At 49.4% G+C, this 21,367-nt stretch overlaps 1 protein-coding gene and 1 non-coding gene across 3 annotated transcripts; both read right to left on the bottom strand.

Moving 5' to 3' along the window:
• Positions 1–2,562: 2,562 nt before the first annotated feature.
• pmvk (phosphomevalonate kinase) lies at positions 2,563–19,250 on the bottom strand. Of its 2 annotated transcripts, XM_063032392.1 has the most exons (5): positions 18,682–19,250; positions 11,357–11,420; positions 4,237–4,389; positions 3,689–3,818; positions 2,563–2,913 (listed from the first exon to the last, which is right to left on the bottom strand). In XM_063032392.1, exons 1-5 carry the CDS (start codon positions 18,762–18,764, stop codon positions 2,762–2,764), a joined length of 582 nt encoding a protein of 193 aa, XP_062888462.1. In that variant the 5' UTR covers positions 18,765–19,250; the 3' UTR covers positions 2,563–2,761. The 2 variants fall into 2 exon arrangements, with proteins under 2 accessions (XP_062888462.1, XP_062888471.1); XM_063032401.1 differs by lacking the exon at positions 11,357–11,420 and having other exon boundaries at positions 18,682–18,834.
• Positions 14,770–14,907, bottom strand: LOC134343158 (U4 spliceosomal RNA). Its single transcript, XR_010017198.1, has one exon. It is a non-coding gene; the product is annotated as a U4 spliceosomal RNA (small nuclear RNA).
• Positions 19,251–21,367: the final 2,117 nt, after the last annotated feature.

The following is a 21,367-nucleotide window of genomic DNA, read 5'->3' as shown; positions in this document are numbered from 1 at the left end:
CCCTCCCTGTCTCTGTAACCTGCTCCAGCCTCTACACCCCTCCCTGTCTCTGTAACCCCTCCAGTCCCTACACCCCTCCCTGTCTCTGTAACCCCCTCCAGTCCCTACACCCCTCCCTGTCTCTGTAACCCCCTCCGGCACCTACACCCCTCCCTGTCTCTGTGACTCCCTCCAGCCTGACACCCCTCCCTGTCTCTGTAACCCCCTCCGGCACCTACACCCCTCCCTGTCTCTGTGACTCCCTCCAGCCTGACACCCCTCCCTGTCTCTGTAACCCCCTGCAGCCCCTACACCCCTCCCTGTCTCTGTGACCCCCTCCAGCCCCTACACCCCTCCCTGTCTCTGTAACCCCCTCCATCCCCTACACCCCTCCCTGTCTCTGTAACCCCCTCCAGCCCCTACACCCCTCCCTGTCTCTGTAACCCCTCCAGCCCCTACACCCCTCCCCGTCTCTGTGACCCCCTCCAGCCCCTACACCCCTCCCTGTCTCTGTAACCCCCTCCAGCCCCTACACACCTCCATGTCTCTGTGACTCCCTCCAGCCCGACAACCCTCCCTGTCACTGTAACCCCCTCCAGCCCCTACACCTCTGTCTCTGTGACTCCCTCCAGCCCCTACACCCCTCCCTGTCTCTGTGACTCCCTCCAGCCCGACACCCCTCCCTGTCTCTGTAACCTGCTCCAGCCTCTACACCCCTCCCTGTCTCTGTAACCCCTCCAGTCCCTACACCCCTCCCTGTCTCTGTAACCCCCTCCAGTCCCTACACCCCTCCCTGTCTCTGTGACTCCCTCCAGCCCGACACCCCTCCCTGTCTCTGTAACCTGCTCCAGCCTCTACACCCCTCCCTGTCTCTGTAACCCCTCCAGTCCCTACACCCCTCCCTGTCTCTGTAACCCCCTCCAGTCCCTACACCCCTCCCTGTCTCTGTAACCCCCTCCGGCACCTACACCCCTCCCTGTCTCTGTGACTCCCTCCAGCCTGACACCCCTCCCTGTCTCTGTAACCCCCTCCGGCACCTACACCCCTCCCTGTCTCTGTGACTCCCTCCAGCCTGACACCCCTCCCTGTCTCTGTAACCCCCTGCAGCCCCGACACCCCTCCCTGTCTCTGTGACCCCCTCCAGCCCCAACACCCCTCCCTGTCTCTGTAACCCCCTCCATCCCCTACACCCCTCCCTGTCTCTGTAACCCCCTCCAGCCCCTACACCCCTCCCTGTCTCTGTAACCCCTCCAGCCCCTACACCCCTCCCTGTCTCTGTAACGCCCTCCAGTCCCTACACCCCTCCCTGTCTCTGTAACCCCCTCCATCCCCTACACCCCTCCGTCCCTGTAACCCCTCCATTCCCTACACCCCTCCCCGTCTCTGTAACCCCTCCAGACCCTACACCCCTCCGTTTCTGTAACCCCCTCCAGACCCTACACCCCTCCGTCTCTGTGACCCTCTCCAGCCCTACACCCCTCCGTCTCTGTAACTCCCTCCAGCCCCTACACCCCTCCCTGTCTCTGTGACCCCCTCCGGCCCCTACACCCCTCCTCGTCTCTGTAACCCCCTCCGGCTCCTACACACCTCCGTCTCTATAACCTCCTGCAGCCTCTACACCCCTCCCTGTCTCTGTAACCCCCTCCAGCCCCTACACCCCTCCCTGTCTATGTGACCCCCTCCAGCCCCTACACCCCTCCCTGTCTCTGTAACCCCCTCCAGTCCCCACACCCCTCCCTGTCTCTGAAACCCCCTCCAGCCCCTACACCCCTCCCTGTATCTGTAATCCCTCCAGTCCCTACACCCCTCCCTGTCTCTGTAACCCCCTCCAGTCCCTACACCCCTCCCTGTCTCTGTAACCCCTCCAGTCCCTACACCCCTCCCTGTCTCTGTAACCCCCTCCGGCACCTACACCCCTCCCTGTCTCTGTAACCCCCTCCAGCCCCTACACCCCTCCCTGTCTCTGTGACTCCCTCCAGCCCGACACCCCTCCCTGTCTCTGTAACCCCCTCCAGCCCCTACACCCCTCCCTGTCTCTGTGACCCCCTCCAGCCCCTACACCCCTCCCTGTCTCTGTGACCCCCTCCAGCCCCTACACCCCTCCCTGTCTCTGTAACCCCCTCCAGCCCCTACACCCCTCCCTGTCTCTGTAACCCCCTCCAGCCCCTACACCCCTCCCTGTCTCTGTGACTCCCTCCAGCCCCTACACCCCTCCCTGTCTCTGTAACCCCCCTCCAGCCCAACACCCCTCCCTGTCTCTGTGACCCCTCCAGCCCCTACACCCCTCCCCGTCTCTGTGACCCCCTCCAGCCCCTACACCCCTCCCCGTCTCTGTGACTCCCTCCAGCCCCTACATACCTCCCTGTTTCTGTAACCCCCTCCAGCCCCTACACCCCTCCCTGTCTCTGTAACCCCCTCCAGCCCCTACACCCCTCCCTGTCTCTGTAACCCCCTCCAGCCCCTACACCCCTCCCTGTGTCTGTAACCCTCTCCAGCCCCTACACCCCTCCCTGTCTCTGTAACCCCCTCCAGCCCCTACACCCCTCCCTGTCTCTGTAACCCCCTCCAGCCCCTACACCCCTCCCTGTCTCTGTGACCCCCTCCGGCCACCACAATTCTCTCGCATCTGATTCAGGCAACATCCCCTCACATCTTTCCCACATATTTCACAGCTTTGGGGCCTCTCTCCTATCAGAGAATGGCTCCCACCGCACAGGCCACTGTGGGTGCAGCTCCATCAATGCCAGATACAACGGCGACGGGACGGCCTGGTCTCCTGCCCTCAGTGCCCTGCCTGGGCCAGACGGTTTCGGATAAACTCCAGCAGAGGCTGCAGCTGCGTCTCCAGCTCCTGGGACGTCCCGTCGTTGTTCAGGACCCAGTCCCAGTGGACCCCATTGTCCAGTCCACACTCCGATTCCCGGTCATCCACACCTGCCCGAGGTAGAAGGAGAGGGAGGTGAGAACTGGTAGGGGTTTTGTTGTCACCAGAGACTAATGATGTCAAACACCACCCACGGCTGGGGGGAAGCAGAGAGGCTCAGGGAGAGGGGATTCTGGAGTTGAAGGCATGGCTGAGGAGGCAGTGCATTGGGAGGGCAGCCAGAGACAGAGAGGAGTGTAGGGGCTGCAGGGGTTAAAGAGACACGGAGGGGTGCAGTGATGAAGAAGGCGGGTGTCTCAGAGATGAGGAGGGCAGCTGGAGCGGGTCACAGGGGCCGGGATGGGTGTACCGACTGGAGAGGGTTACAGAGATGGGAAGGGTTTCAGGGTGGAGGGGTTGCAAAGATGGAGAGGGGTGTAGGGACTGAGGGAGTTACAGAGACAGGGAGGGATGTAGGGCTGGAAGGGGTTATAGGGAATGGGAGGGGCGTAGGGCCAGAGGGCGTGGCAGAGACGGGGAGGGGCATAGGGCATGAGCTTTGATACACCCATATTTTAGATTTAAGAAGTACCAGCCATGTATTTTGAGAACAGTGACCCTCCCCACATCCCAATCACTCACTGCAGAGACCCACTCACCAGAGACCCACCCCACGTCCCACCCAGGGTGGGAAGATAGGATTAGGATCTCTTAAAACCAGCACTAACACCATGCCCTGAGTGCTCCCAAGTGTACAGCTGGTTCTCCAAAGAGTCAGCTGACTGGAGAGGATCTGAGCCCCGACCGTGAGTGGGAGTACGACACGGCCATGGTCTCCTCTTTTACCCGCGGTGAACGTCCAGCCCCTCTGTTGTCGTGTCTCTTGCGAGGCCACCACTCGCACCGCCTGCACAGCGCTGCCGTACTGTGTCCGGAACCACTCCAGGTCCGAGTGCCGGCGGGTATCACTGATCATCTATGAGGGGAGAAGAGAGGCCGTGAGGGTCACTGTGGAGCGGGGCAGGGGCAGTGTCCTAACACACCACAGCCACGCCAAGGTCTGGAGGCTCTCATTTCTTGTGCAGCACTCCTTACACACATACATACACACGCCTGCATAAGCATGCACATAAATATACATGTACACGGACAGTCACACGTACCCACACAAGCAGAGTCCTTCTCACAGACATGCGTCTCTCTCACAGACTCATGCAAACACACAAAATCTGTCTCTCTCAACACACAATCCCTTTCCTCTCACACTGCCAGACAGAAAGATAGACACACACTAAATTATAGTTGCACTGCCACACAAAGCCTTTTACACAGACACAAAGAGCATCACCCAGTGTAACCCTCAGGGTTTGCAGATCAAGTGGAGGTTTCCTCACCCAGACAGGCGACTTCACGTCCCTTACAATTAAGCGACAGAAGTACCCCGGGTCTCGAACGCGCTGCTCCTCTCCCCAGCAGATCATCTCCGCTCGGTACCGCTCCTTGTACTCACTGGGGCCCAGTAACCGGTTGAGGTCCAATCCGTGTTCCTGAGTGAAGGACAGCGCGATGATAAATTGTGCAGCCGCTCAGACAGGGGTTAGCATAATGGTACGACAGCGTCAGCGACCCCGGTTCAATTCCCACCACTGCCTGTAAAGACTTTGCAGTGTTCTCCCACATTCCAAAGACTTGCGGGTTGTAGACGAATTGGTCGGCGCTGGCTTGCTGGGCTGGAAGGGCCTCAATCTCTAAATACAAATTTAAAAAACAAAAGAGGTTGGTTTGGTTTCATTACAACCCAGACAGCTGTCCTGAAGAGCAAAAGTCTTCCGAAATCACCATGGAACAACGTCCTGACTGTTTGAGGTCTCAGATGAAAGCCCATGTCTCTTCTGGTTGGGGAGCTTCATGAACAGCCCAGGCCTGACAACAGCATAGCAGTTAGTACAAGCTTTACACCACTTGCTGCAAGATCAGCGTTCAGCTCCCGCCACGGTCTGCAAGGAATTTGTACAGTCAGTTCCCCCTGTGGGTCTGCTCCAGGTGTTCCAGTTTCCCCCCACATCCCAAAGACGCACAGGTTAGGGTTAGTTAGTTGTGGGCTATGCTGGCACCGGAAGCTCCTACTCTCCTTGTTCTGTTGATAATTAATAAGTCTGTTCGCATTTAAGTTTGACCATTAACATTTGGGCACGTGACCATTCTGCTCATGGCTGTTAGCACTATTGCCCTGTACGAGGGGTGGTTGAGAAGTTCGTGGCCTAAGGTAGATGGAGTCAATTTTAGAAAACCTTGCACATTTATTTTTCAACATAGTCCCCTCCTACATGTACACACTTAGTCCAGCGGTCGTGGAGCATACGGGTCCCTTCTTTGTAGAAGTCGGCGTCTTGGACCTCCAGAAAGTGGTCTACAGCAGGGGTGATTGATAAGTTCGTGCCCTGAGGTACAAAGAGATGAGTTATGCAGCTCTCAGTACATGCATGTGCATTTCAGCTCTGAGTGATTATGCAGAAAGTTTGAAGGCAGTAACTCATCTCCTTCTACCTTAGGGCACGAACTTATCAATCACCCCTGCTGTGGACCACTTTCTGGAGGTCCAAGACACCGACTTCTACTAAGAAGGGATCTGTATGCACCACGACCGCTGGACCAAGTGTGTAAATGTAGGATAGGAATATGTTGAAAAACATATGTGCTAGGTTTTCTAAAATTGGGTCCTTCTACCTTAGGCCATAAACTTACCAATCACCCCTCGTAAATTGTTGGTTGCTATTGTGTTGACTGTTTTGGTATTGTCCTGTGTTCTATGCTTGGCACCGAACCACAATCAGTAAATTGTCCTGGTTGCTATTGTGTTGTCTGTTTTGTTGTTGTCCTGTGTTTTATGCTTGGCACCGAACCACGATCAGTTCTGGGATGTTTCACATACTTGCAATAAGGTGATTCGAATTCAGATTCTACCAACTGGCCTGCACAATCCTCACTAAACTGATTTGACACAAATAATGCTTTTCACTGTATATTGCAATGTACATATGACAAAGCTAATCTTTAACTAATCTGAATTAGGTGCCCCGCTGGCTGGAGTCAGAGTCAATTCAGGTGTAGAATTAGCATTTTTTCTGTAGTTTTCTTATATTTAAGACAATAGCGTCACTGAGACTGGCCAGTGTTGTTAAAGTTCAGCATTGTTAGATTGGGATGTAGAATTGTTATTGTTCTTGTAGTTTTAATGTTCCTATGCTTACTTGTATTTTTATATAATCAGCTATATGCATTTTCTAGCAATTAAAGTATAGTTGCTCCTACATTTTTCTAGAAACTTTTTTGCTTTCAGGCCACTCGAATCTGTCTATTTCACAGGTTAATCGTTATCACTAGTATTTGTGTCATCTCTGGTCTGAGCTTGAGACCTCTAACTAGTTTTCCCTTCATCTTTCTCTGTTTGATCATTGTTCTTGTAACTCTTAATAAAACTGCTAGCAATAACTTTTATGCCTTACTCTTGACTTCCAAAGAACCCCTGATGCAAAGCCTCAGGATGCAACAATTCCGAATTCTCCGATTTGGTGGTGCTTCTGTCCCGTGGATTATGAGGAATTAGTAAGTGTTTCAGGAACACTGCTCCCGTTTCTGTGAGCAGGGGTAGACACAGATCTCTGCTACAGCAGCACAGGCAGATAGAATGAACAGACACGGTCTCTCTCCATTTGCAGACCACCCTTTGGTTGGAAAAGGAAGCTTTCCCAGGTTCTTGTTAAACCTGTGCCCTCTAGTTCATGGCTCCCCAATCCTGGGATGCGCTTTGCACGAAGCTCCCTCTCTTTTGCTCGCCCTGGAGTTTATAGTCAATAGACAATAGGTGCAGGAGTAGGCCATTCAGCCCCTCGAGCCAGCACCGCCATTCACTGTGATCATGGCTGATCATCCACAATCAGTATCCAGTTCCTGCCTTATCCCCATAACCTTTGATTCTGCTATCTTTAAGAGCTCTATCCATCTCATTCTTCAAAGCATCCAGAGACTTGGCCTCCACGGCCTTCTGGGGCAGAGCATTCCATATATCCACCACTCTCTGGGTGAAAAAGTTTTTCCTCAACTCCGTTCTAAATGGCCTACCCCTTATTCTTAAACTGTGGCCTCTGGTTCTGGACTCACCCATCAGCGGGAACATGCTTCCTGCCTCCAGCGTGTCCAATCCCTTAATAATCTTATATGTTTCAATAAGATCCCTTCTCAGCCTTTTAAATTCCAGAGTATACAAGCCCAGTCACTCCAATCTTTCGACATATGACAGTCCCGCCATCCCGGGAATTAACCTTGTGAACCTACGCTGCACTCCCTCAATAGCAAGAATGTCCTTCCTCAAATTTGGAGACCAAAACTGCACACAGTACTCCAGGTGTGGTCTCACCAGGGCCCTGTACAGCTGCAGAAGGACCTCTTTGCTCTTATACTCAATTCCTCTTATTATAAAGGCCAGCATGCCATTAGCTTTTTTCACTGCCTGCTGTACTTGCATGCTTGCTTTCAGTGACTGATGTACAAGAACACCTAGATCTCGTTGTGCTTCCCCTTTTCCTAACTTGACTCTATTTAGATAATAATCTGCCTTCCCGTTCTTACCACCAAAGTGGATAACCTCACATTTATCCACATTAAACTGCATCTGCCATGCATCTGCCCACTCACCCAGCCTGTCCAAGTCACCCTGCATTCTCATAACATCCTCCTCACATTTCACACTGCCACCCAGCTTTGTGTCATCGGCAAATTTGCTAATGTTACTTTTAATTCCCTCATCTAAATCATCAATATATATTGTAAACAGCTGCGGTCTCAGCACTGAACCCTGCGGTACCCCACTGGTCACCGCCTGCCATTCCGAAAGGGACCCGTTAATCGCTACTCTTTGTATTCTGTCAGCCAGCCAATTTTCAATCCATGTCAGTACTCTGCCCCCAATACCATGTGCCCTAATCTTGCCCATTAATCTTCAATGTGGGACCTTATCAAAGGCCTTCTGAAAATCCAGGTACACTACATCTACTGGCTCTCCCTTGTCCATCTTCATAATTACATCCTCAAAAAATTCCAGAAGATTAGTAAAGCACGATTTCCCCTTCGTAAATCCATGCTGACTCAGACCAATCCTGTTACCGCTACCAGATGCGTCGTAATTTCATCTTTTATAATTGACTCCAGCATCTTTCCCACCACCGACGTCAGGCTAACCGGTCTATAATTCCCTGTTTTCTCTCTTCCTCCCTTCTTGAAGAGAGGGACAACATTAGCCACCCTCCAATCCACAGGAACTGATCCTGAATCTATAGGACATTGGAAAATGATTACCAATATGTCCACGATTTCTAAAGCCACCTCCTTAAGTACCCTGGGATGCAGACCATCAGGTCCCGGGGACTTATTAGCCTTCAGACCCAACAGCCTATCCAACACCATTTCCTGCCCGATATAAATTTCCTTCAATTCATCCATTACTCTAGGTCCTTTGGCCACTATTACATCTGGGAGATTGTTTGTGTCTTCCCTAGTGAAGACAGATCTAAAGTACCTGTTCAACTCGTCTGCTATTTCCTTGTTCCCCATAATAAATTCACCCGTTTCTGTCTTCAAGGGCCCAATTTTGATCTTAACTATTTTTTTCCTTTTCACATACCTAAAGAAGCTTTACTGTCCTCCTTTATATTCTTGGCTAGTTTACCTTCGTACCTCATTTTTTCTCCGCGTATTGCCTTTTTAGTTACCTTCTGTTGCTCTTTAAAAGTTTCCCAATCCTCCGGCTTCCCACTCGTCTTTGCTATGTTATACTTCTCTTTTATTTTTATACTGTCCATTACTTCCCTTGTCAGCCACGGCCTCCCCTTACTCCTCTTAGGATCTTTCTTCCTCTTTGGAATGAACTGATCCTGCACCTTCCGCATTATTCCCAGAAACACTTGCCATTGCTGTTCCACTGTCATCCCTACTAGGGTATTGTTCCATTGAACTTTGGCCAGCTCCTCCCTCATAGCAGGAGGAGTGCGACTATTTCAATCACATTTCTCAACCACCATTGTGGTTACAAAAGGGTGGGCATTCTGTCTGACTGGTGTGGAGGCTCCGATGTGCAGGACAGAAAGAGGCTGTAGGCAGTTGTAAACTCAGCCCACTCCATTACAGGCACAACACTGTTTGGTACGGAGGCACCACTGCACAGGATTCAGGAAAACCCGCAGGGGGCTGTAAACTTAGCCAGCACCATCATGGACAGTAGCCTCTCCACCATCAAGGGCATCTTCAAGAGGTGTTGCTTCAAGAAGGCAGCATGCATCACTGGGGACCCTCACCACCTGGGGCGTGCCCTCTTCTCATTACTACCATCAGGGATGAGGGACAGCAGCCAGAGGACACACACTCAACATTTTAGGAACAGCTTCTTCCCCTCTGCCGTCAGATTTCTGAACCCATGTACATCACCTTTTGTCTTTGCTCTCTTTTTGCACTACTTACTGACTCTTAAAATTTAAAATATATATATTAAATATATTATGATTATGTGTTGCACAGTGTGGCGCGTGGCCAAGTGGTTAGGGCGTTGGGCTCACGATCTGAAGGTCGTGGGTTCGAGTCTCGGCCAAGGCAGCGTGTTGTGTCTTTGAGCAAGGAGCTTAACCACACACTGCTCCAGTCCACCCAGATGAAAATGGGTACCGGCAAAATGCTGGGGGTTAACCTCGCGATAGACTGGCATCCTATCTGGGGGGGGGGTCTCGTACTCTCAGTCGCTTCACGCCACGGAAACTGGCATAAGCACCGGCCTGATGAACCACAAGGCTCGGGACAGACTTTGACTTTTGATTGCACAGTAGTCATAGTCATAGTCATACTTTATTAATCCCGGGGGAAATTGGTTTTTGTTGCAGTTGCTCCATAAATAATAAATAGTAATAGAACCATAAATAGTTAAATAGTAATATGTAAATTATGCCAGTAAATTATGAAATAAGTCCAGGACCAGCCTATTGGCTCAGGATATCTGACCCTCCAAGGGAGGAGCTGTAAAGTTTGATGGCTGCTGCACCAAAACAACAAATTTCACAACATATGCCAGGGATTCTGACACTGCTTGCTATAGCAACTATAACTTCCAAGAAACTGCAGAGAGCTCAGCACATCACGGGAACCAGCCTCTCCTTCCGTGAACTCGGTCTACACATCTCACTGCCTCGGTAAAGCCGCCAGTACCTCACCCACCCCAGGCAATCTCTCTTCTCCCATCGGGCAGAAGATACAAACGCCTGAAAGCAAGCACCACCAGGCTCAAGGCCAGCTTCTGCCCCAGTGCTATCAGACTCTTGAAGGGACCTCCTGCATGACAAGATGGACTCTTGGCCTCACAATCTACCCCATTACGGTCTTGCACGTCATCATTTACCTGCACTGCACTTTCTCTGTAACTGTTACACTTTATTCTGCAGTCTGTTGTTTTACCTTGTTCTACCTCAATGCACTCTGATCTGTATGAACAGTGTGCAAGACAGGCTTTTCAGTATACACTTGACTATAATAAACTAATACTGATTTTATTATAAATTATTGAACAATCCCCCAGTACGACAAGGAGGACTCTTGACCACACAATCTACCTCGTTATGATTTTGCACCTTATTGTCTATTTGATCTGCACTTTCTCTGTAGCTGCAATACTTTATTCCACATTGTTATCGTTTTACCCTCAAGCACTGTGTGACGATCTGATCTGTATGAACAGAATGCAAGACAAACTTTTCACTGCACCTTGGTACATGTAGCAATAGTAAACAGATAGTAAATAGTAAACAGATGTAAATAGTAAACAGATGTTAGATGTTAGCACAATGTTTTCAGGTACAGGCGACCATGGTTCAGTTCCTGCCACAGCTAGTAAGGAGTTTGCACGACCCCCCACAGTCTAAAGACACATCATTTGGTAGGTTAGCTAGTCACTCTAAACTGTATTAGGCTAGGATTAAACTGGGGAATTGCTGTGCGTTGCAGCTCAAAGGGCCAGAAGGGCCTTCTCCCACTGTATCTCAATAAAACAAACCAATACAAATAGTTACCATAAATAACAAAGTCAATAACGAGGTAGTGATTGGACAATTCAGAAATCCGATGCTGGAGGGGAAGAAGCTGCTCCTGAATTGTTGGGTGTGGGTCTTCAGACTCCCGTACCTCCTCCCGGATGGTGGTGATGAGAGGAGGGCACATTCTGGGCTGGTGAGGGCCTGGAGTGGGAGATGCCAGCTTCTTGAGGCACCACCTCTTGAAGATGCCCTCGGCTGCCCAGCTTAAGAGTTAAAAAGGCTACTGAGCCGGGAGGGCTTCTAAACAGTTGGGGGTCAGATCATTGGAGTGGCTGAGAAAGGTGAAGGCGTGGAGAAGATGGAGGCGTTAATTTGAAAGATAGAGACAAGAAAGTGAAAATGCAAAACCCTCCGCCCCGCTCTCGGTGAAGCCTTACGTGCCTACCTTGGCATACTGCTCCTTAATGGGAGCCGATAGTCTCAGAATGGTACAGTTCTCAGCACCCAACCTACACAAAGCACAGAGAGGGATATTTACTACACTTACTAACACACACACACACCATTAACAGCAGCGAACTGCAAACACAATAACATGCCCACAGTAGGCACAAGGAGGCGTGACGTTTCCTCGGGAGGTGGGGGGGAGGAACCAAGTGAATACTGGCTGAAAACAAGCAAGGTTAAATGAGACACAAGAGATTCTGCAGATGCTGGGAATCTTGAACAATGCACACCAAGTGCTGGGGAAACTCAAAGTCATGCAGCATCTACAAGTAAACATCTGTTGGTTTAGGCTATCTTTCACTCGGGCAAGAGAGGGGCGAGGTGGGGGGCTGCCAAAGCAGGGAGGGAGGGGACAGGGGCGGGAGGAGGTGGGGAGTTTGGTTCACTACAGCCAGCGGAATAGAGTGTATATGCCCAAAGAAGACCGCGTACTAGGAGAAGAACTTCGGCGACATTTGGAATCACTGCTTCATAACTTGGGAGTCGTCCCGCTGGGGTGAAGGACTATTAGTCCTCTCACAATTTAACATACTCCTCTCAGGCTAGCTGTCGTCCTCCGACACTTAACATGGACACAGTGAGCATGTTGCTGTCCTCTATGAATCTTAACAGGCCACTGGATTGGCAGAAAGACCCCCTGTCTCACTATATCCATCAGGGAAGGAAGCATCGCAGTTAGCACAGTGCCAGCCTTCAGAAGATCGGGGTTCAATTCCCGCTAATATCTGTAAGGAGTTTGTACGCTCTCCCCGTGACTGGGTGGGTTTCCTCCGGGTGCTCTGTGTTCCTTCCACATGGGTTAGGGTTAGTGGGCCGTGGGCATGCTACCTTGTGCCAGAAGCATGGTGACACTTGCGGGCTGTCTCCAGCACAATCCCAAATGCAAGCGGAACATTTCAGTGTATGTTTCAATGAATATGTGACAAATAAATCTGGCTTTTATAAAGTACTGGTGTCCATAGCAAGCCACCCAGGCTCTAACATTTTACTTGCTGATTCTGAAGAAATAAATAAGGATTTTTTTTTAAGTAGCCTAGATTCAAACATTAAAAAAAGTTTTCCATAGTCAAGTGATGAAAGAGGTTGCCATTGTTTAGGGCACTATTCCTATAATTGGTGTGCTGTGAAGATCACGCCCGTGGTATCTGTAGTTGGGCGGAAACCACACCGTGACTCGGGGAGTACTTCTTCAGAAAGTGAAAGAGTCAGTTGACAAGGATACTTGCAAGTAGGTTGCCTGCTGATGGTAGGGCAGGGATGCCTCGGTACTGCCTCCCTTTCTATAACAAGACCGATTTAAGTACCTTCTCCATTGAATTGACGTTTCTGCAGACGTCTTCCACAGATTACAAAATGCTGGAAGAACTCAGGAGGTCATGCAGCATCTGTGGGAGAGGGGGAATTTCTCCCGCAGATGCTGCTTGACTCGCTGAGCTCTTCCAGTGGATAGTTTGTTGCTTCCGATTCCAGAATCGGTCGTCCTTTGTGCCCCTCTTTTACAACATGGGTGAGTCGGGGCAAAGGGTCTGTTTCCATGCTGTATGACTCCACAATCAACACAAAATGCTGGAGGAACTCATAGGATCAGCCCTTCCACCCAAAAGCAAATCAAAAACACCCAAACACGAATCCCTGCTACTGAATGTCCATCTTCCTCACATTCATCTGCCTATCTAATCCCTTCTTAAAAGCCTCTAACGTATTTGCTTCCACCACCACACCAGGCATCCACCCAAGTAAAAAAACTTACTCCTCACATCCCCTTTGAACCTACCCCCTTTCACCTTCAATACATGCCCTCTGGTATTAGACATTTCTACCCCGGGAGGCAGAAATTCCCTGTCTATGCTGTCAGTGCCTCTCATAATCTACTTCCCTCAGCCTCCACAGCTCCAAAGAAAACAATCCAAATTTGTCCCTCCAAACCAGGCAGCATCCGGCAAAACCTCTTCTGCACCCTCTCCAAAGCCTCAACATCCTTCCTATAGTGGAGTGACCAGACCTGTACACGGGCCAGGCAGCATCTACAGAGGGGAATAAATAGCTGACATTTCGGGCTGAGACCCTTCTTCAGTACTTGTGCTCTGCCCGCGCAAAAAAGTAGGATCTCCTTGGTGGCAAACCATTTCAATTTAATTTTCCATTCTGACATGTCTGTCCTCTACTGCCATGATGAGCCCACACTCATGTTGGAGGAGCAACATCTCATATTCCATCTGGATAGCCTCCAACCTGATGGCATGTACATCAACTTCCAGTAATTACTCCCCTTCTCTCTTTTCCCACTCTCCATTCTGGTTCCTCTGTCACCCCCTCTCTCCAACACCTTATTTCTTGTTTCTGCCCCCTTCATTTCCAGTTCTGATGAAGGGACTCGGCCAAGACATCGACCGCTGGAGGAACACAGCGGGTCAACAGCATCTGTGGGAAGATTTGGATTGAAATGCTGACAACTCCTTTCTTGCCACAGAGGCAGGAAGATCGTTTCCATTACTAGGTGAGACTAGACCTAGGGACAAAGCCTCACGATTCAGGGAATAGATTTAAGACAGACGAGGAGAAACTGCTCCCCCCCCCGCCCCCCCAGCGAGTATTGAACCTTAGAATTCTGCCCAGGGAAGAAGTAGAAGCTACCTCATTAAACAAATTTAAGACACAGTTAGAAAGAGTTTTGCATTGTAGGGGAAATGAAGTTTATTGGGGAAGAGGCAGGTAGGAAGGTCAAGATGAGCTCACGGCCAGATCAGCCGTGGTCTTATTGAATGGAGAAGGCGGCCTGACGAGCTAGATGGCCAACTCCTGTCTCTTATGTTCTTAGTTGCTCCAGATTCCAACACCTGCAGCCTACTGAATCTCCAGCATGGAAGTTAAAGTGCTTTGGTCTTGGTAATTATGGGCACATGCACCAAGATAGATTGGCTACCAGGATTCTTGTACCTCCCAGCAGCAGCTCCCTCCTGTCCCTCATCACTCCATCTGCCTCTCAGCAGTGGGGGCAGAGCACTACAAGGAGGTTTCCTGCAGGTTGGCAGCGCTTGTTTGAAAGGAGAGCTTTGCAGGTGGCCGGTGTCATTCCGGCAGCCCGATCCGTGGCGGGAGCAGCGCGTAAAGGAGTAAACAAAGGTCCAGAGGGGACAAGCGGAGCAGCCATTGTTGGGAGTGGGCCAGTGGTGAGAGAGCAGGACTATCAGGCTTTGGCTCAAAGGAGGTTTCAACTCAGAGAGGTGTTGGCTCTGGGCAAGTTTCTGTTAAGTTTCCCTTTTTTCTTACTGTGTCAGGGGTACTTAGTGCAGTTTGAATGGCTGTTGTGTGTTCTTCATGCCAGACGCTGGGGCCCTGGGAGACCCAGAGTCTCCCAGGCAACTACGTCTGCGTGAAGCGCATCCGGCTGCAGCTCCTCGAAGACAGTGTTAGGGAAAAGTTTTCAATAAGCAATCACCGCGCCTCGGGTAAACCTCATCGGCTATGATACTGCCACTGCGCAAAGGGATCTGGAGCAGCAGCTAGATGACTTTCAGCTTCTTTGGGAGAGTGAGGAGATCATCGATCAAAGTCACAGGGAAGCAGTCACCCCTGAGTTGCAGGAGGTGGGTAGCTGGGTGACTGACAGGAGAAGAAATGGGACAGTGAATAGGCAGTTAGTGCAGAGCACCCCTGTGGCCATTCCTCTCAATAATAAATATACTGTTTTGGACACAGTCGTGGGGGATGACCTCCCAGGGGAATGCCACAGAGACCATGTAACTGGCACTGTGTATGGGTCTGCGGTGCGGAAGAGGGAGAAGACAAGAACAGTAGTGATGAGGGACTTAATAGTCAGGGGAACAGACAGGACATTCTGTGGATGTGAACGAGACACCCGGACGGTATGTTGCCTCGTAGGTGCCAGGGTCAGAGACGTCTCAGATTGAGTCTTGCATTCTGGAGGGAAAGGGACAGCAGCCAGATGTACCAATGACATAGGAAAGAAAAGCACAGAGGCCCTGAAGAGAGAATTTAGAGAGCAGTAGAAAAGAGGAGAGAGAAGTCAGACCTCCAAGGTAGTGATTTCTGGATTGCTACCTGTGCAACACGCCAGTGAGGGTAGAAACAGGATGATCTGACAGATAAATGTGTGGCTGAGAAGCTGGTGCAGGGGAAAGGGCTTCAGGTTCTTTGATCATTGGGATCTCTTCTGGGGGAAGTATCACCTGTTCAAAAGTGACGGGTTGCATCTGAACCCAAGGGGGAACCAATATTCTCACGAACAGGTTTGTCAGAGCGGGTGGGGAGGATTTAAGCTAATTTGGCAAGGGGGTCAGGATAGGACAGATGGTAAAAAACCAAAGACAGTGTGCAGACTGTCAGGAAGGGCAGGCAGGTGTAGGACAAAATTGCAGTCAGCAGGGTGACTATCAGTGCATTAGGGATGCAGAATCAAAAGGAGTAGCAAATACAGTACTCAAAGTGTAATATCTCAATGAAATAAGGAGGGTGATCTTGTTGCACTTTTACAGATTATCAGGTGTGATGCTGTGGCCATCACTGAATGGTGGCTGAAGGATGGTTATAGTTGGGAGCTGAATGTCCAAGGTTACACATTGCATCAGAGGTATAGGAAGGTAGGCATGGCTCTGCTGGTAAAGAATTGCATCAAATCATTTGAAAGATGTGATATGGGATTGGAAGATGTTGAATCCTTGTGGGTTGAGCTAAGAACCTGCAGCAGTTATATACAAGTCTCCAAACAATAGCTGAGATGTGGACTACAGATTACAATAGGAAATAGAAGAGGCATGTCAAAAGAACAACGTCATGATAGTCATGGGAGATTTTAACATGCAGGTCAATTGGGAAAATCAGGTTAGTAATGGATCTTAAGAGCGTGAATTTGTTGGATGCTCGTGATATGGCTTTTTATAGCAGATTGTCGTTGAACCTACTAGGGGATCACCTATAATGGATTGGGTGTTATGTAATGAACCAGAGGCAATTAAGAAGCTTAAGGTACAGTAACCCTTAGGAGCTAGCGATCACAATATGACAAAATTCAACTTGAGATTTGATAGGGAAAAAGTCTGACGCAGCTGTATTTCAGTGAAGTAAAGGAAATTACAGAGGTATAAGAGAAGAGTTGGCCAAAGTAAATTGGAAGGAGATGCTGGCAGGGATGACAGCAGAGCAGCAGTGGCTTGAGTTTCTGGGAAAAATGAGGAAGGTGCAGGATAGATGTATTCCAAAAACAAAGAAATACTCAAATGGCAAAATACTACAACCATGGCTGACAAAGGAAGTCAAGCTAATGTTAAAGCAAAAGAGAGGGCATACAACAAAGCAAAAATTAGCAGGAAGGTCGAGGATTGGAAAGCTTTTAGAAACCGACAGAAAGCAACTAAAAGAATCATTGAGAGGGAGTTGAACTATGAAAGCAAGCTAGCAAACAATATAAAGGTGGATAGAAAAAACTTTTTCAAGTATATAAAAAAATAAAAAAGAGATGAGAGTGGATATAGGACCACTAGGAAACATGGCCAGAGAAATAACAGGTGACAAGGAGATGGCAGATGAACTAATTGAGTATTTTGCATCAGTCTTCACGGTGGAAGACACTAGCAGTGTGCTAGGTGTTGATGGGTGTGAGGGTAGAGAAGTGCGTGCAGTTACTATCACAAGGGAGAAGGTGCTCAGAAAGTTGAAAGATCTGAGGGTACACAAGTCACCCAGACCAGATGAAGTGCACTCTAGGGTTCTGAAAGAGGTAGCGGTAGAGACTGTGGAGGGATTAGAAATGGTCTTTCAAGAATCATTGGCCTCTGGCATGGTTCCAGAGGACTGGGAAATTGCAAATGTCACTCCACTCTTTAAGAAAGGAAGGAGGCAGCAGAAAGGAAATTATAGACCAGTTAGACTGATCTCAGTGGTTGGGAAGATGTTGGAGTCAGTTGTTAAGGATGAGGTTATGGAGCACTTGGTGACATGGGCCATGATAGGACAATGTCAGTATGGTTTCCTCAAGGGAAAAATCTTGCCTGACAAACCTGTTAGGAGTTCTTTGAGGAGACAAGTAGAATAAAGGGGATGTTGTATATCTGGACTTTCAGAAGGCCTTTGACAAGGTGTCACACATGAGGCTGCTTACCAAGTTAAGAGCCCGTGGTATCACAGGAAAGTTACTGACATGGTTAGAGCATTGGCTGATTGGTAGGAGGTAGGAGGTAGGAGAAGGATCCTTTTCTGGTTGGCTGCCAGTGACTAGTGGTGTTCCGCAGGGGTCGGTGTTGGGACTGCTTCTTTTTACGCTGTATATCAATGATTTAGATGTTGGAATAGTCGGCTTTGTTCCTAAGTTTGCAGATGATACGAAGATTGGTGGAGAGGGAGGTAGTGTTGAGGAAACAAGGCGGCTGCAGAAGGACTTAAACAGATTAGGAGAATGGGCAAGGAAGTGGCAAATGAAATTCAATATTGGAAACTGCATGGTCATGCACTTTGGTAGTAGAAATAAATCTGCAGACTATTTTCTAAATGGGAAGAAAAACCAAAACTCTGAGATGCAAAGAGATTTGGGAGTCCTCGTGCAAAACACACTAAAGGTTAAGTTGCGGGTCGAGTCGGTGGTGAGGAAGGCAAATGCAATGGATGTTTCCCACTGTTGGGGAGTCTAGAACAAGAGCCTCAGGACAGAGGAGCATCCATTTAAAACAGAATTGCAGAGAAATGTCTTTAGCTAGAGAGTGGCGAATTTGTGGAATTTATTGCCACAGTCATCTGTGGAGGCCAGGTCGTTGGGTGTATTTAAGCCAGAGATTGATAGGTTCTTGATTGGCCAGGACAACAAAGGTTACGGGGAGAAGGCCAAGGAATGTAGCTGGGGTAGGGGGGAAAAAATTAGCCATGATTGAATGGCGGAGCAGACTCGACGGGCCAAATGGCAAAGTTCTGCTCCTATGCCTTACAGTCTACGGTCTATCCATATTTGTTTTCACCCTGCATCTCTCATCCACCTATCAATGCCTCCCAACTCTGGCCCAGGTACAGCTTACATCTTGCACCCCTCCCTCAGTCTAGCACGTCTCGCCATCCCCTTCTTTTCTTTATTACTAACCACCTTCACCCCACCCCACCTCCCTTGGACATTCACCCCCACAGGCAGTCCCACCCCAACCTCGGCGTTACTCGAGACTGATGCCCGGTTCGCACTGCGGGGCGGCCGGTGCCGGGCCGGGCCAGGCCAGGCCGGGCCGGGCCGGGCCGACAGCTGCCAATGCCGCTCGCCCCGCTGACCTGCTCTGGATGGAGTCGGTGACAAAGTCCTTGCCCGACTTTCGCTTCCCGCTGAAGAGCAGCACCAGCGCCGGCGCCGTCATCGCGGACTGGGACCCCGGCACCTCGTCCCAGGGAGGGTGTGACTGATGAACACCTCACCACCGGCTCCCAACTCTGAAGTCTCTCCGCACAACTCCCAGCTTATACTCAATACGTAGAGGATAAACAACCAGATACGTGGAGAGTTAGCGGCCAGACCCAGGGTCAGAGTCCGAAACGTTCATCTGAAAAATCAATTCATCCCTTTTCTCCCGGTGGTACAGTCCGCAGTGATGAGTCCACCGCTAAATGATCCGGGCAACTCATCAGCTGGAGGGGCGTAATATTCGTTCCGCTTGTGCCATTGCGTTGTGCAGCACGGGAAAGGACCGTGTCCGTGAGATCAAAATGAATATTCAAACTTAATCCCATTCCCAAACCCTCGGCCTATATCTCTCTAAATTCTTCTTCTTAACACATATACCCCTTCATGTAGATCTTGAATGTATCTAAATTTATATTAAATGCTGTGAGCAGTGCTAAAATATGGAAATAGTTTGGTGTTCATTCGAAGATAGTGTGTTTTTTAAATTTTCACCTCCTCTTTGAAAATCGTCGTCGTCGTGGCTATCCCTCGAGGTCGAGGATGATGGTCTTCGTTCTGAAGAAGTGGCCCACAGAGTGAAGACGCCTGTGCGTGTATTTGTTTAACGTGTACTTGATGTTGCACTCCAAGAAGCACACGATACTTCACAAATCAACCAACTGATTCCAATGGCATGGAAACCACGACGATTGGAGCTGATGGATTTGTTGCGGCCTTCATCTGCTTTCACAGCCGTTGAGTTCGAAGTAACTTCGTCCGCCTGTTCCACCATTGAGGTCTTGGTTGGATTGTTCTTTGTCAGGGACCTCACCCTCGACCTTACCGCCATGGGTGACCCTACCAGGAGCATAGTTCCAGATAGCATTGCTCTCGGGATCACAGGACCACACAGGCTTCTCCACCGCGACAAGGTGACAATCCACGGAGAAGATAAGATCTTAATATATGTAGTATAATCTAAAAGCTGTCTTATTGTCATAAGATAGATGAGCACTTTGCTCTGTAATGGATTTAATGTTGTTTTTGTTCTAATAGAGTTCTTGCACAATCTTGTATTATTTATGCTTTTCTTGTGATGTGTGCATGTATGGGATTGCGCATCTGACAATAAATTTGACTCTTGACTCTTTTTCTGAGATAATTGGGCATTGCTGTTTGTGGAAGCTTTTAATGCATGCATTGGCTACAACATTTCCATCACACAACTACAACTGCACTCCACTAGTGTCCAGTTGTCTGCAAACACGCTATAAAAAGGCAAGGGGTGGTATTGGAATCAGGTTTATTATCACTGACTTACAATGTTCCCACTAACTTTTTTAACAGCTGCATGGACCAACCATTGCTCTGAGCAGGAAATTTTATATGGCCTAAGAACTGTGTGGCACTTTAATAAAACACAACATAAAAGAAATTTCCAGTTGTATGGCAACATGTGAGTGAGGGAGCATTTCAGCTACAGTGTAGTCATGTAGCTTAGAGGAAACAGTGCCGACATATATTGTGTTTTTGTGGCAGCAGTACAGACCAAGAGATAAAAATTACTATAATAATAGAATAATAAATGCACAAAAGGGGAACAGTGAGGTAGTGTTTATAGTTTCATAGAATGTTCAAAGATGGTGAAGCTGTTCCTAAGATGCTGAGTGTGCGTCTTCAGGCTCCTGTGCCTCCCCCACCCCATTGGTAATAAGAAGATGGCAGACCCAGATGGTGATGGTGCTTAATGATAGATGCTGCCTCCTTGAGGCAGCAGATCTTGAAGGTATCCTTGGTGGTGGGGAGGCTTGTCCCTGTGTTGGAAATGGCCTAGTCTACAACCCGCTACAGCATCTTTCCATCCTGTGACTTGGAAGCTCCGTGTCAGGAGGCAATGCAACCAGTCAGAGTGCTCTCCAAGGTACAGTATGAAATTTGGTCGAGTTTTGGTGACAAATCTCCCAAAATTGCTTATGACAGCAGTGAAACTAATCTTTCCAAACTCCTGCTTCATCAAATCTGTCTGCCCTTTCACCTGCCTTTGTATCATCCCCATCCTTGCCGACAAAGCCATCGATTGACATAACGTGAAAAGTAGCAGACCTCCTGTGGAACACCATCCTATCCACCACACCGCCTATCGACTTGTGTGGCTACGTTCAGGGAGCTATGGACTTACACCTCTTCTGAACAGCAGAGCTCTTAAGGTCCTGCCACTTACTGTATTCTTCTTCGGTTGTCCATCGAAACCCGATGACGACGTCCACTCCTTTACCGGTGAGATCTTTGATGACTATACAGTCCTATCCTGGACCCACAAGCTCTATTGCAGGTGGGACATGTATATGTGCTAGTGGTGGCAACCATGGCTGCATTTCTCCTGGCTCTCTTCTGCTGTCTTCCGGTTGTTCTTTCCATCTCCAGAATACGAACCCCGTCCCTACACAGCTGTCGCCACGTGGTACGGTCAGCAGTAACCTCCTCTAGGTCCTTGGGTCTGATCTTGCACTTCCTTAAAGCATTCTTCATCTGATCCTTACAGCGCTTCTTCGGCCCTCCAGCTGAGGGCTGACCATGATG

This window comes from Mobula hypostoma, chromosome 2, assembly GCF_963921235.1.
Source record: "Mobula hypostoma chromosome 2, sMobHyp1.1, whole genome shotgun sequence".
NCBI classification, from domain to species: Eukaryota; Metazoa; Chordata; class Chondrichthyes; order Myliobatiformes; family Myliobatidae; genus Mobula; species Mobula hypostoma.
Note: the sequence above shows the minus strand (reverse complement) of the source record. Positions and strands in the feature narration are given on the sequence as shown.

Excerpts from the sequence above, each read along its gene's own strand:
- pmvk (XM_063032392.1), bottom strand. The coding sequence starts at position 18,764 with ATGACGGCGCCGGCGCTGGTGCTGCTCTTCAGCGGGAAGCGAAAGTCG. Across the intron at positions 11,421-18,681 it reads ACCGACTCCATCCAGAGCAG|GTTGGGTGCTGAGAACTGTA; the intron begins GTCAGCGGGGCG and ends TGCTTTGTGTAG. Across the intron at positions 4,390-11,356 it reads TTAAGGAGCAGTATGCCAAG|GAACACGGATTGGACCTCAA; the intron begins GTAGGCACGTAA and ends TCCTTCACTCAG.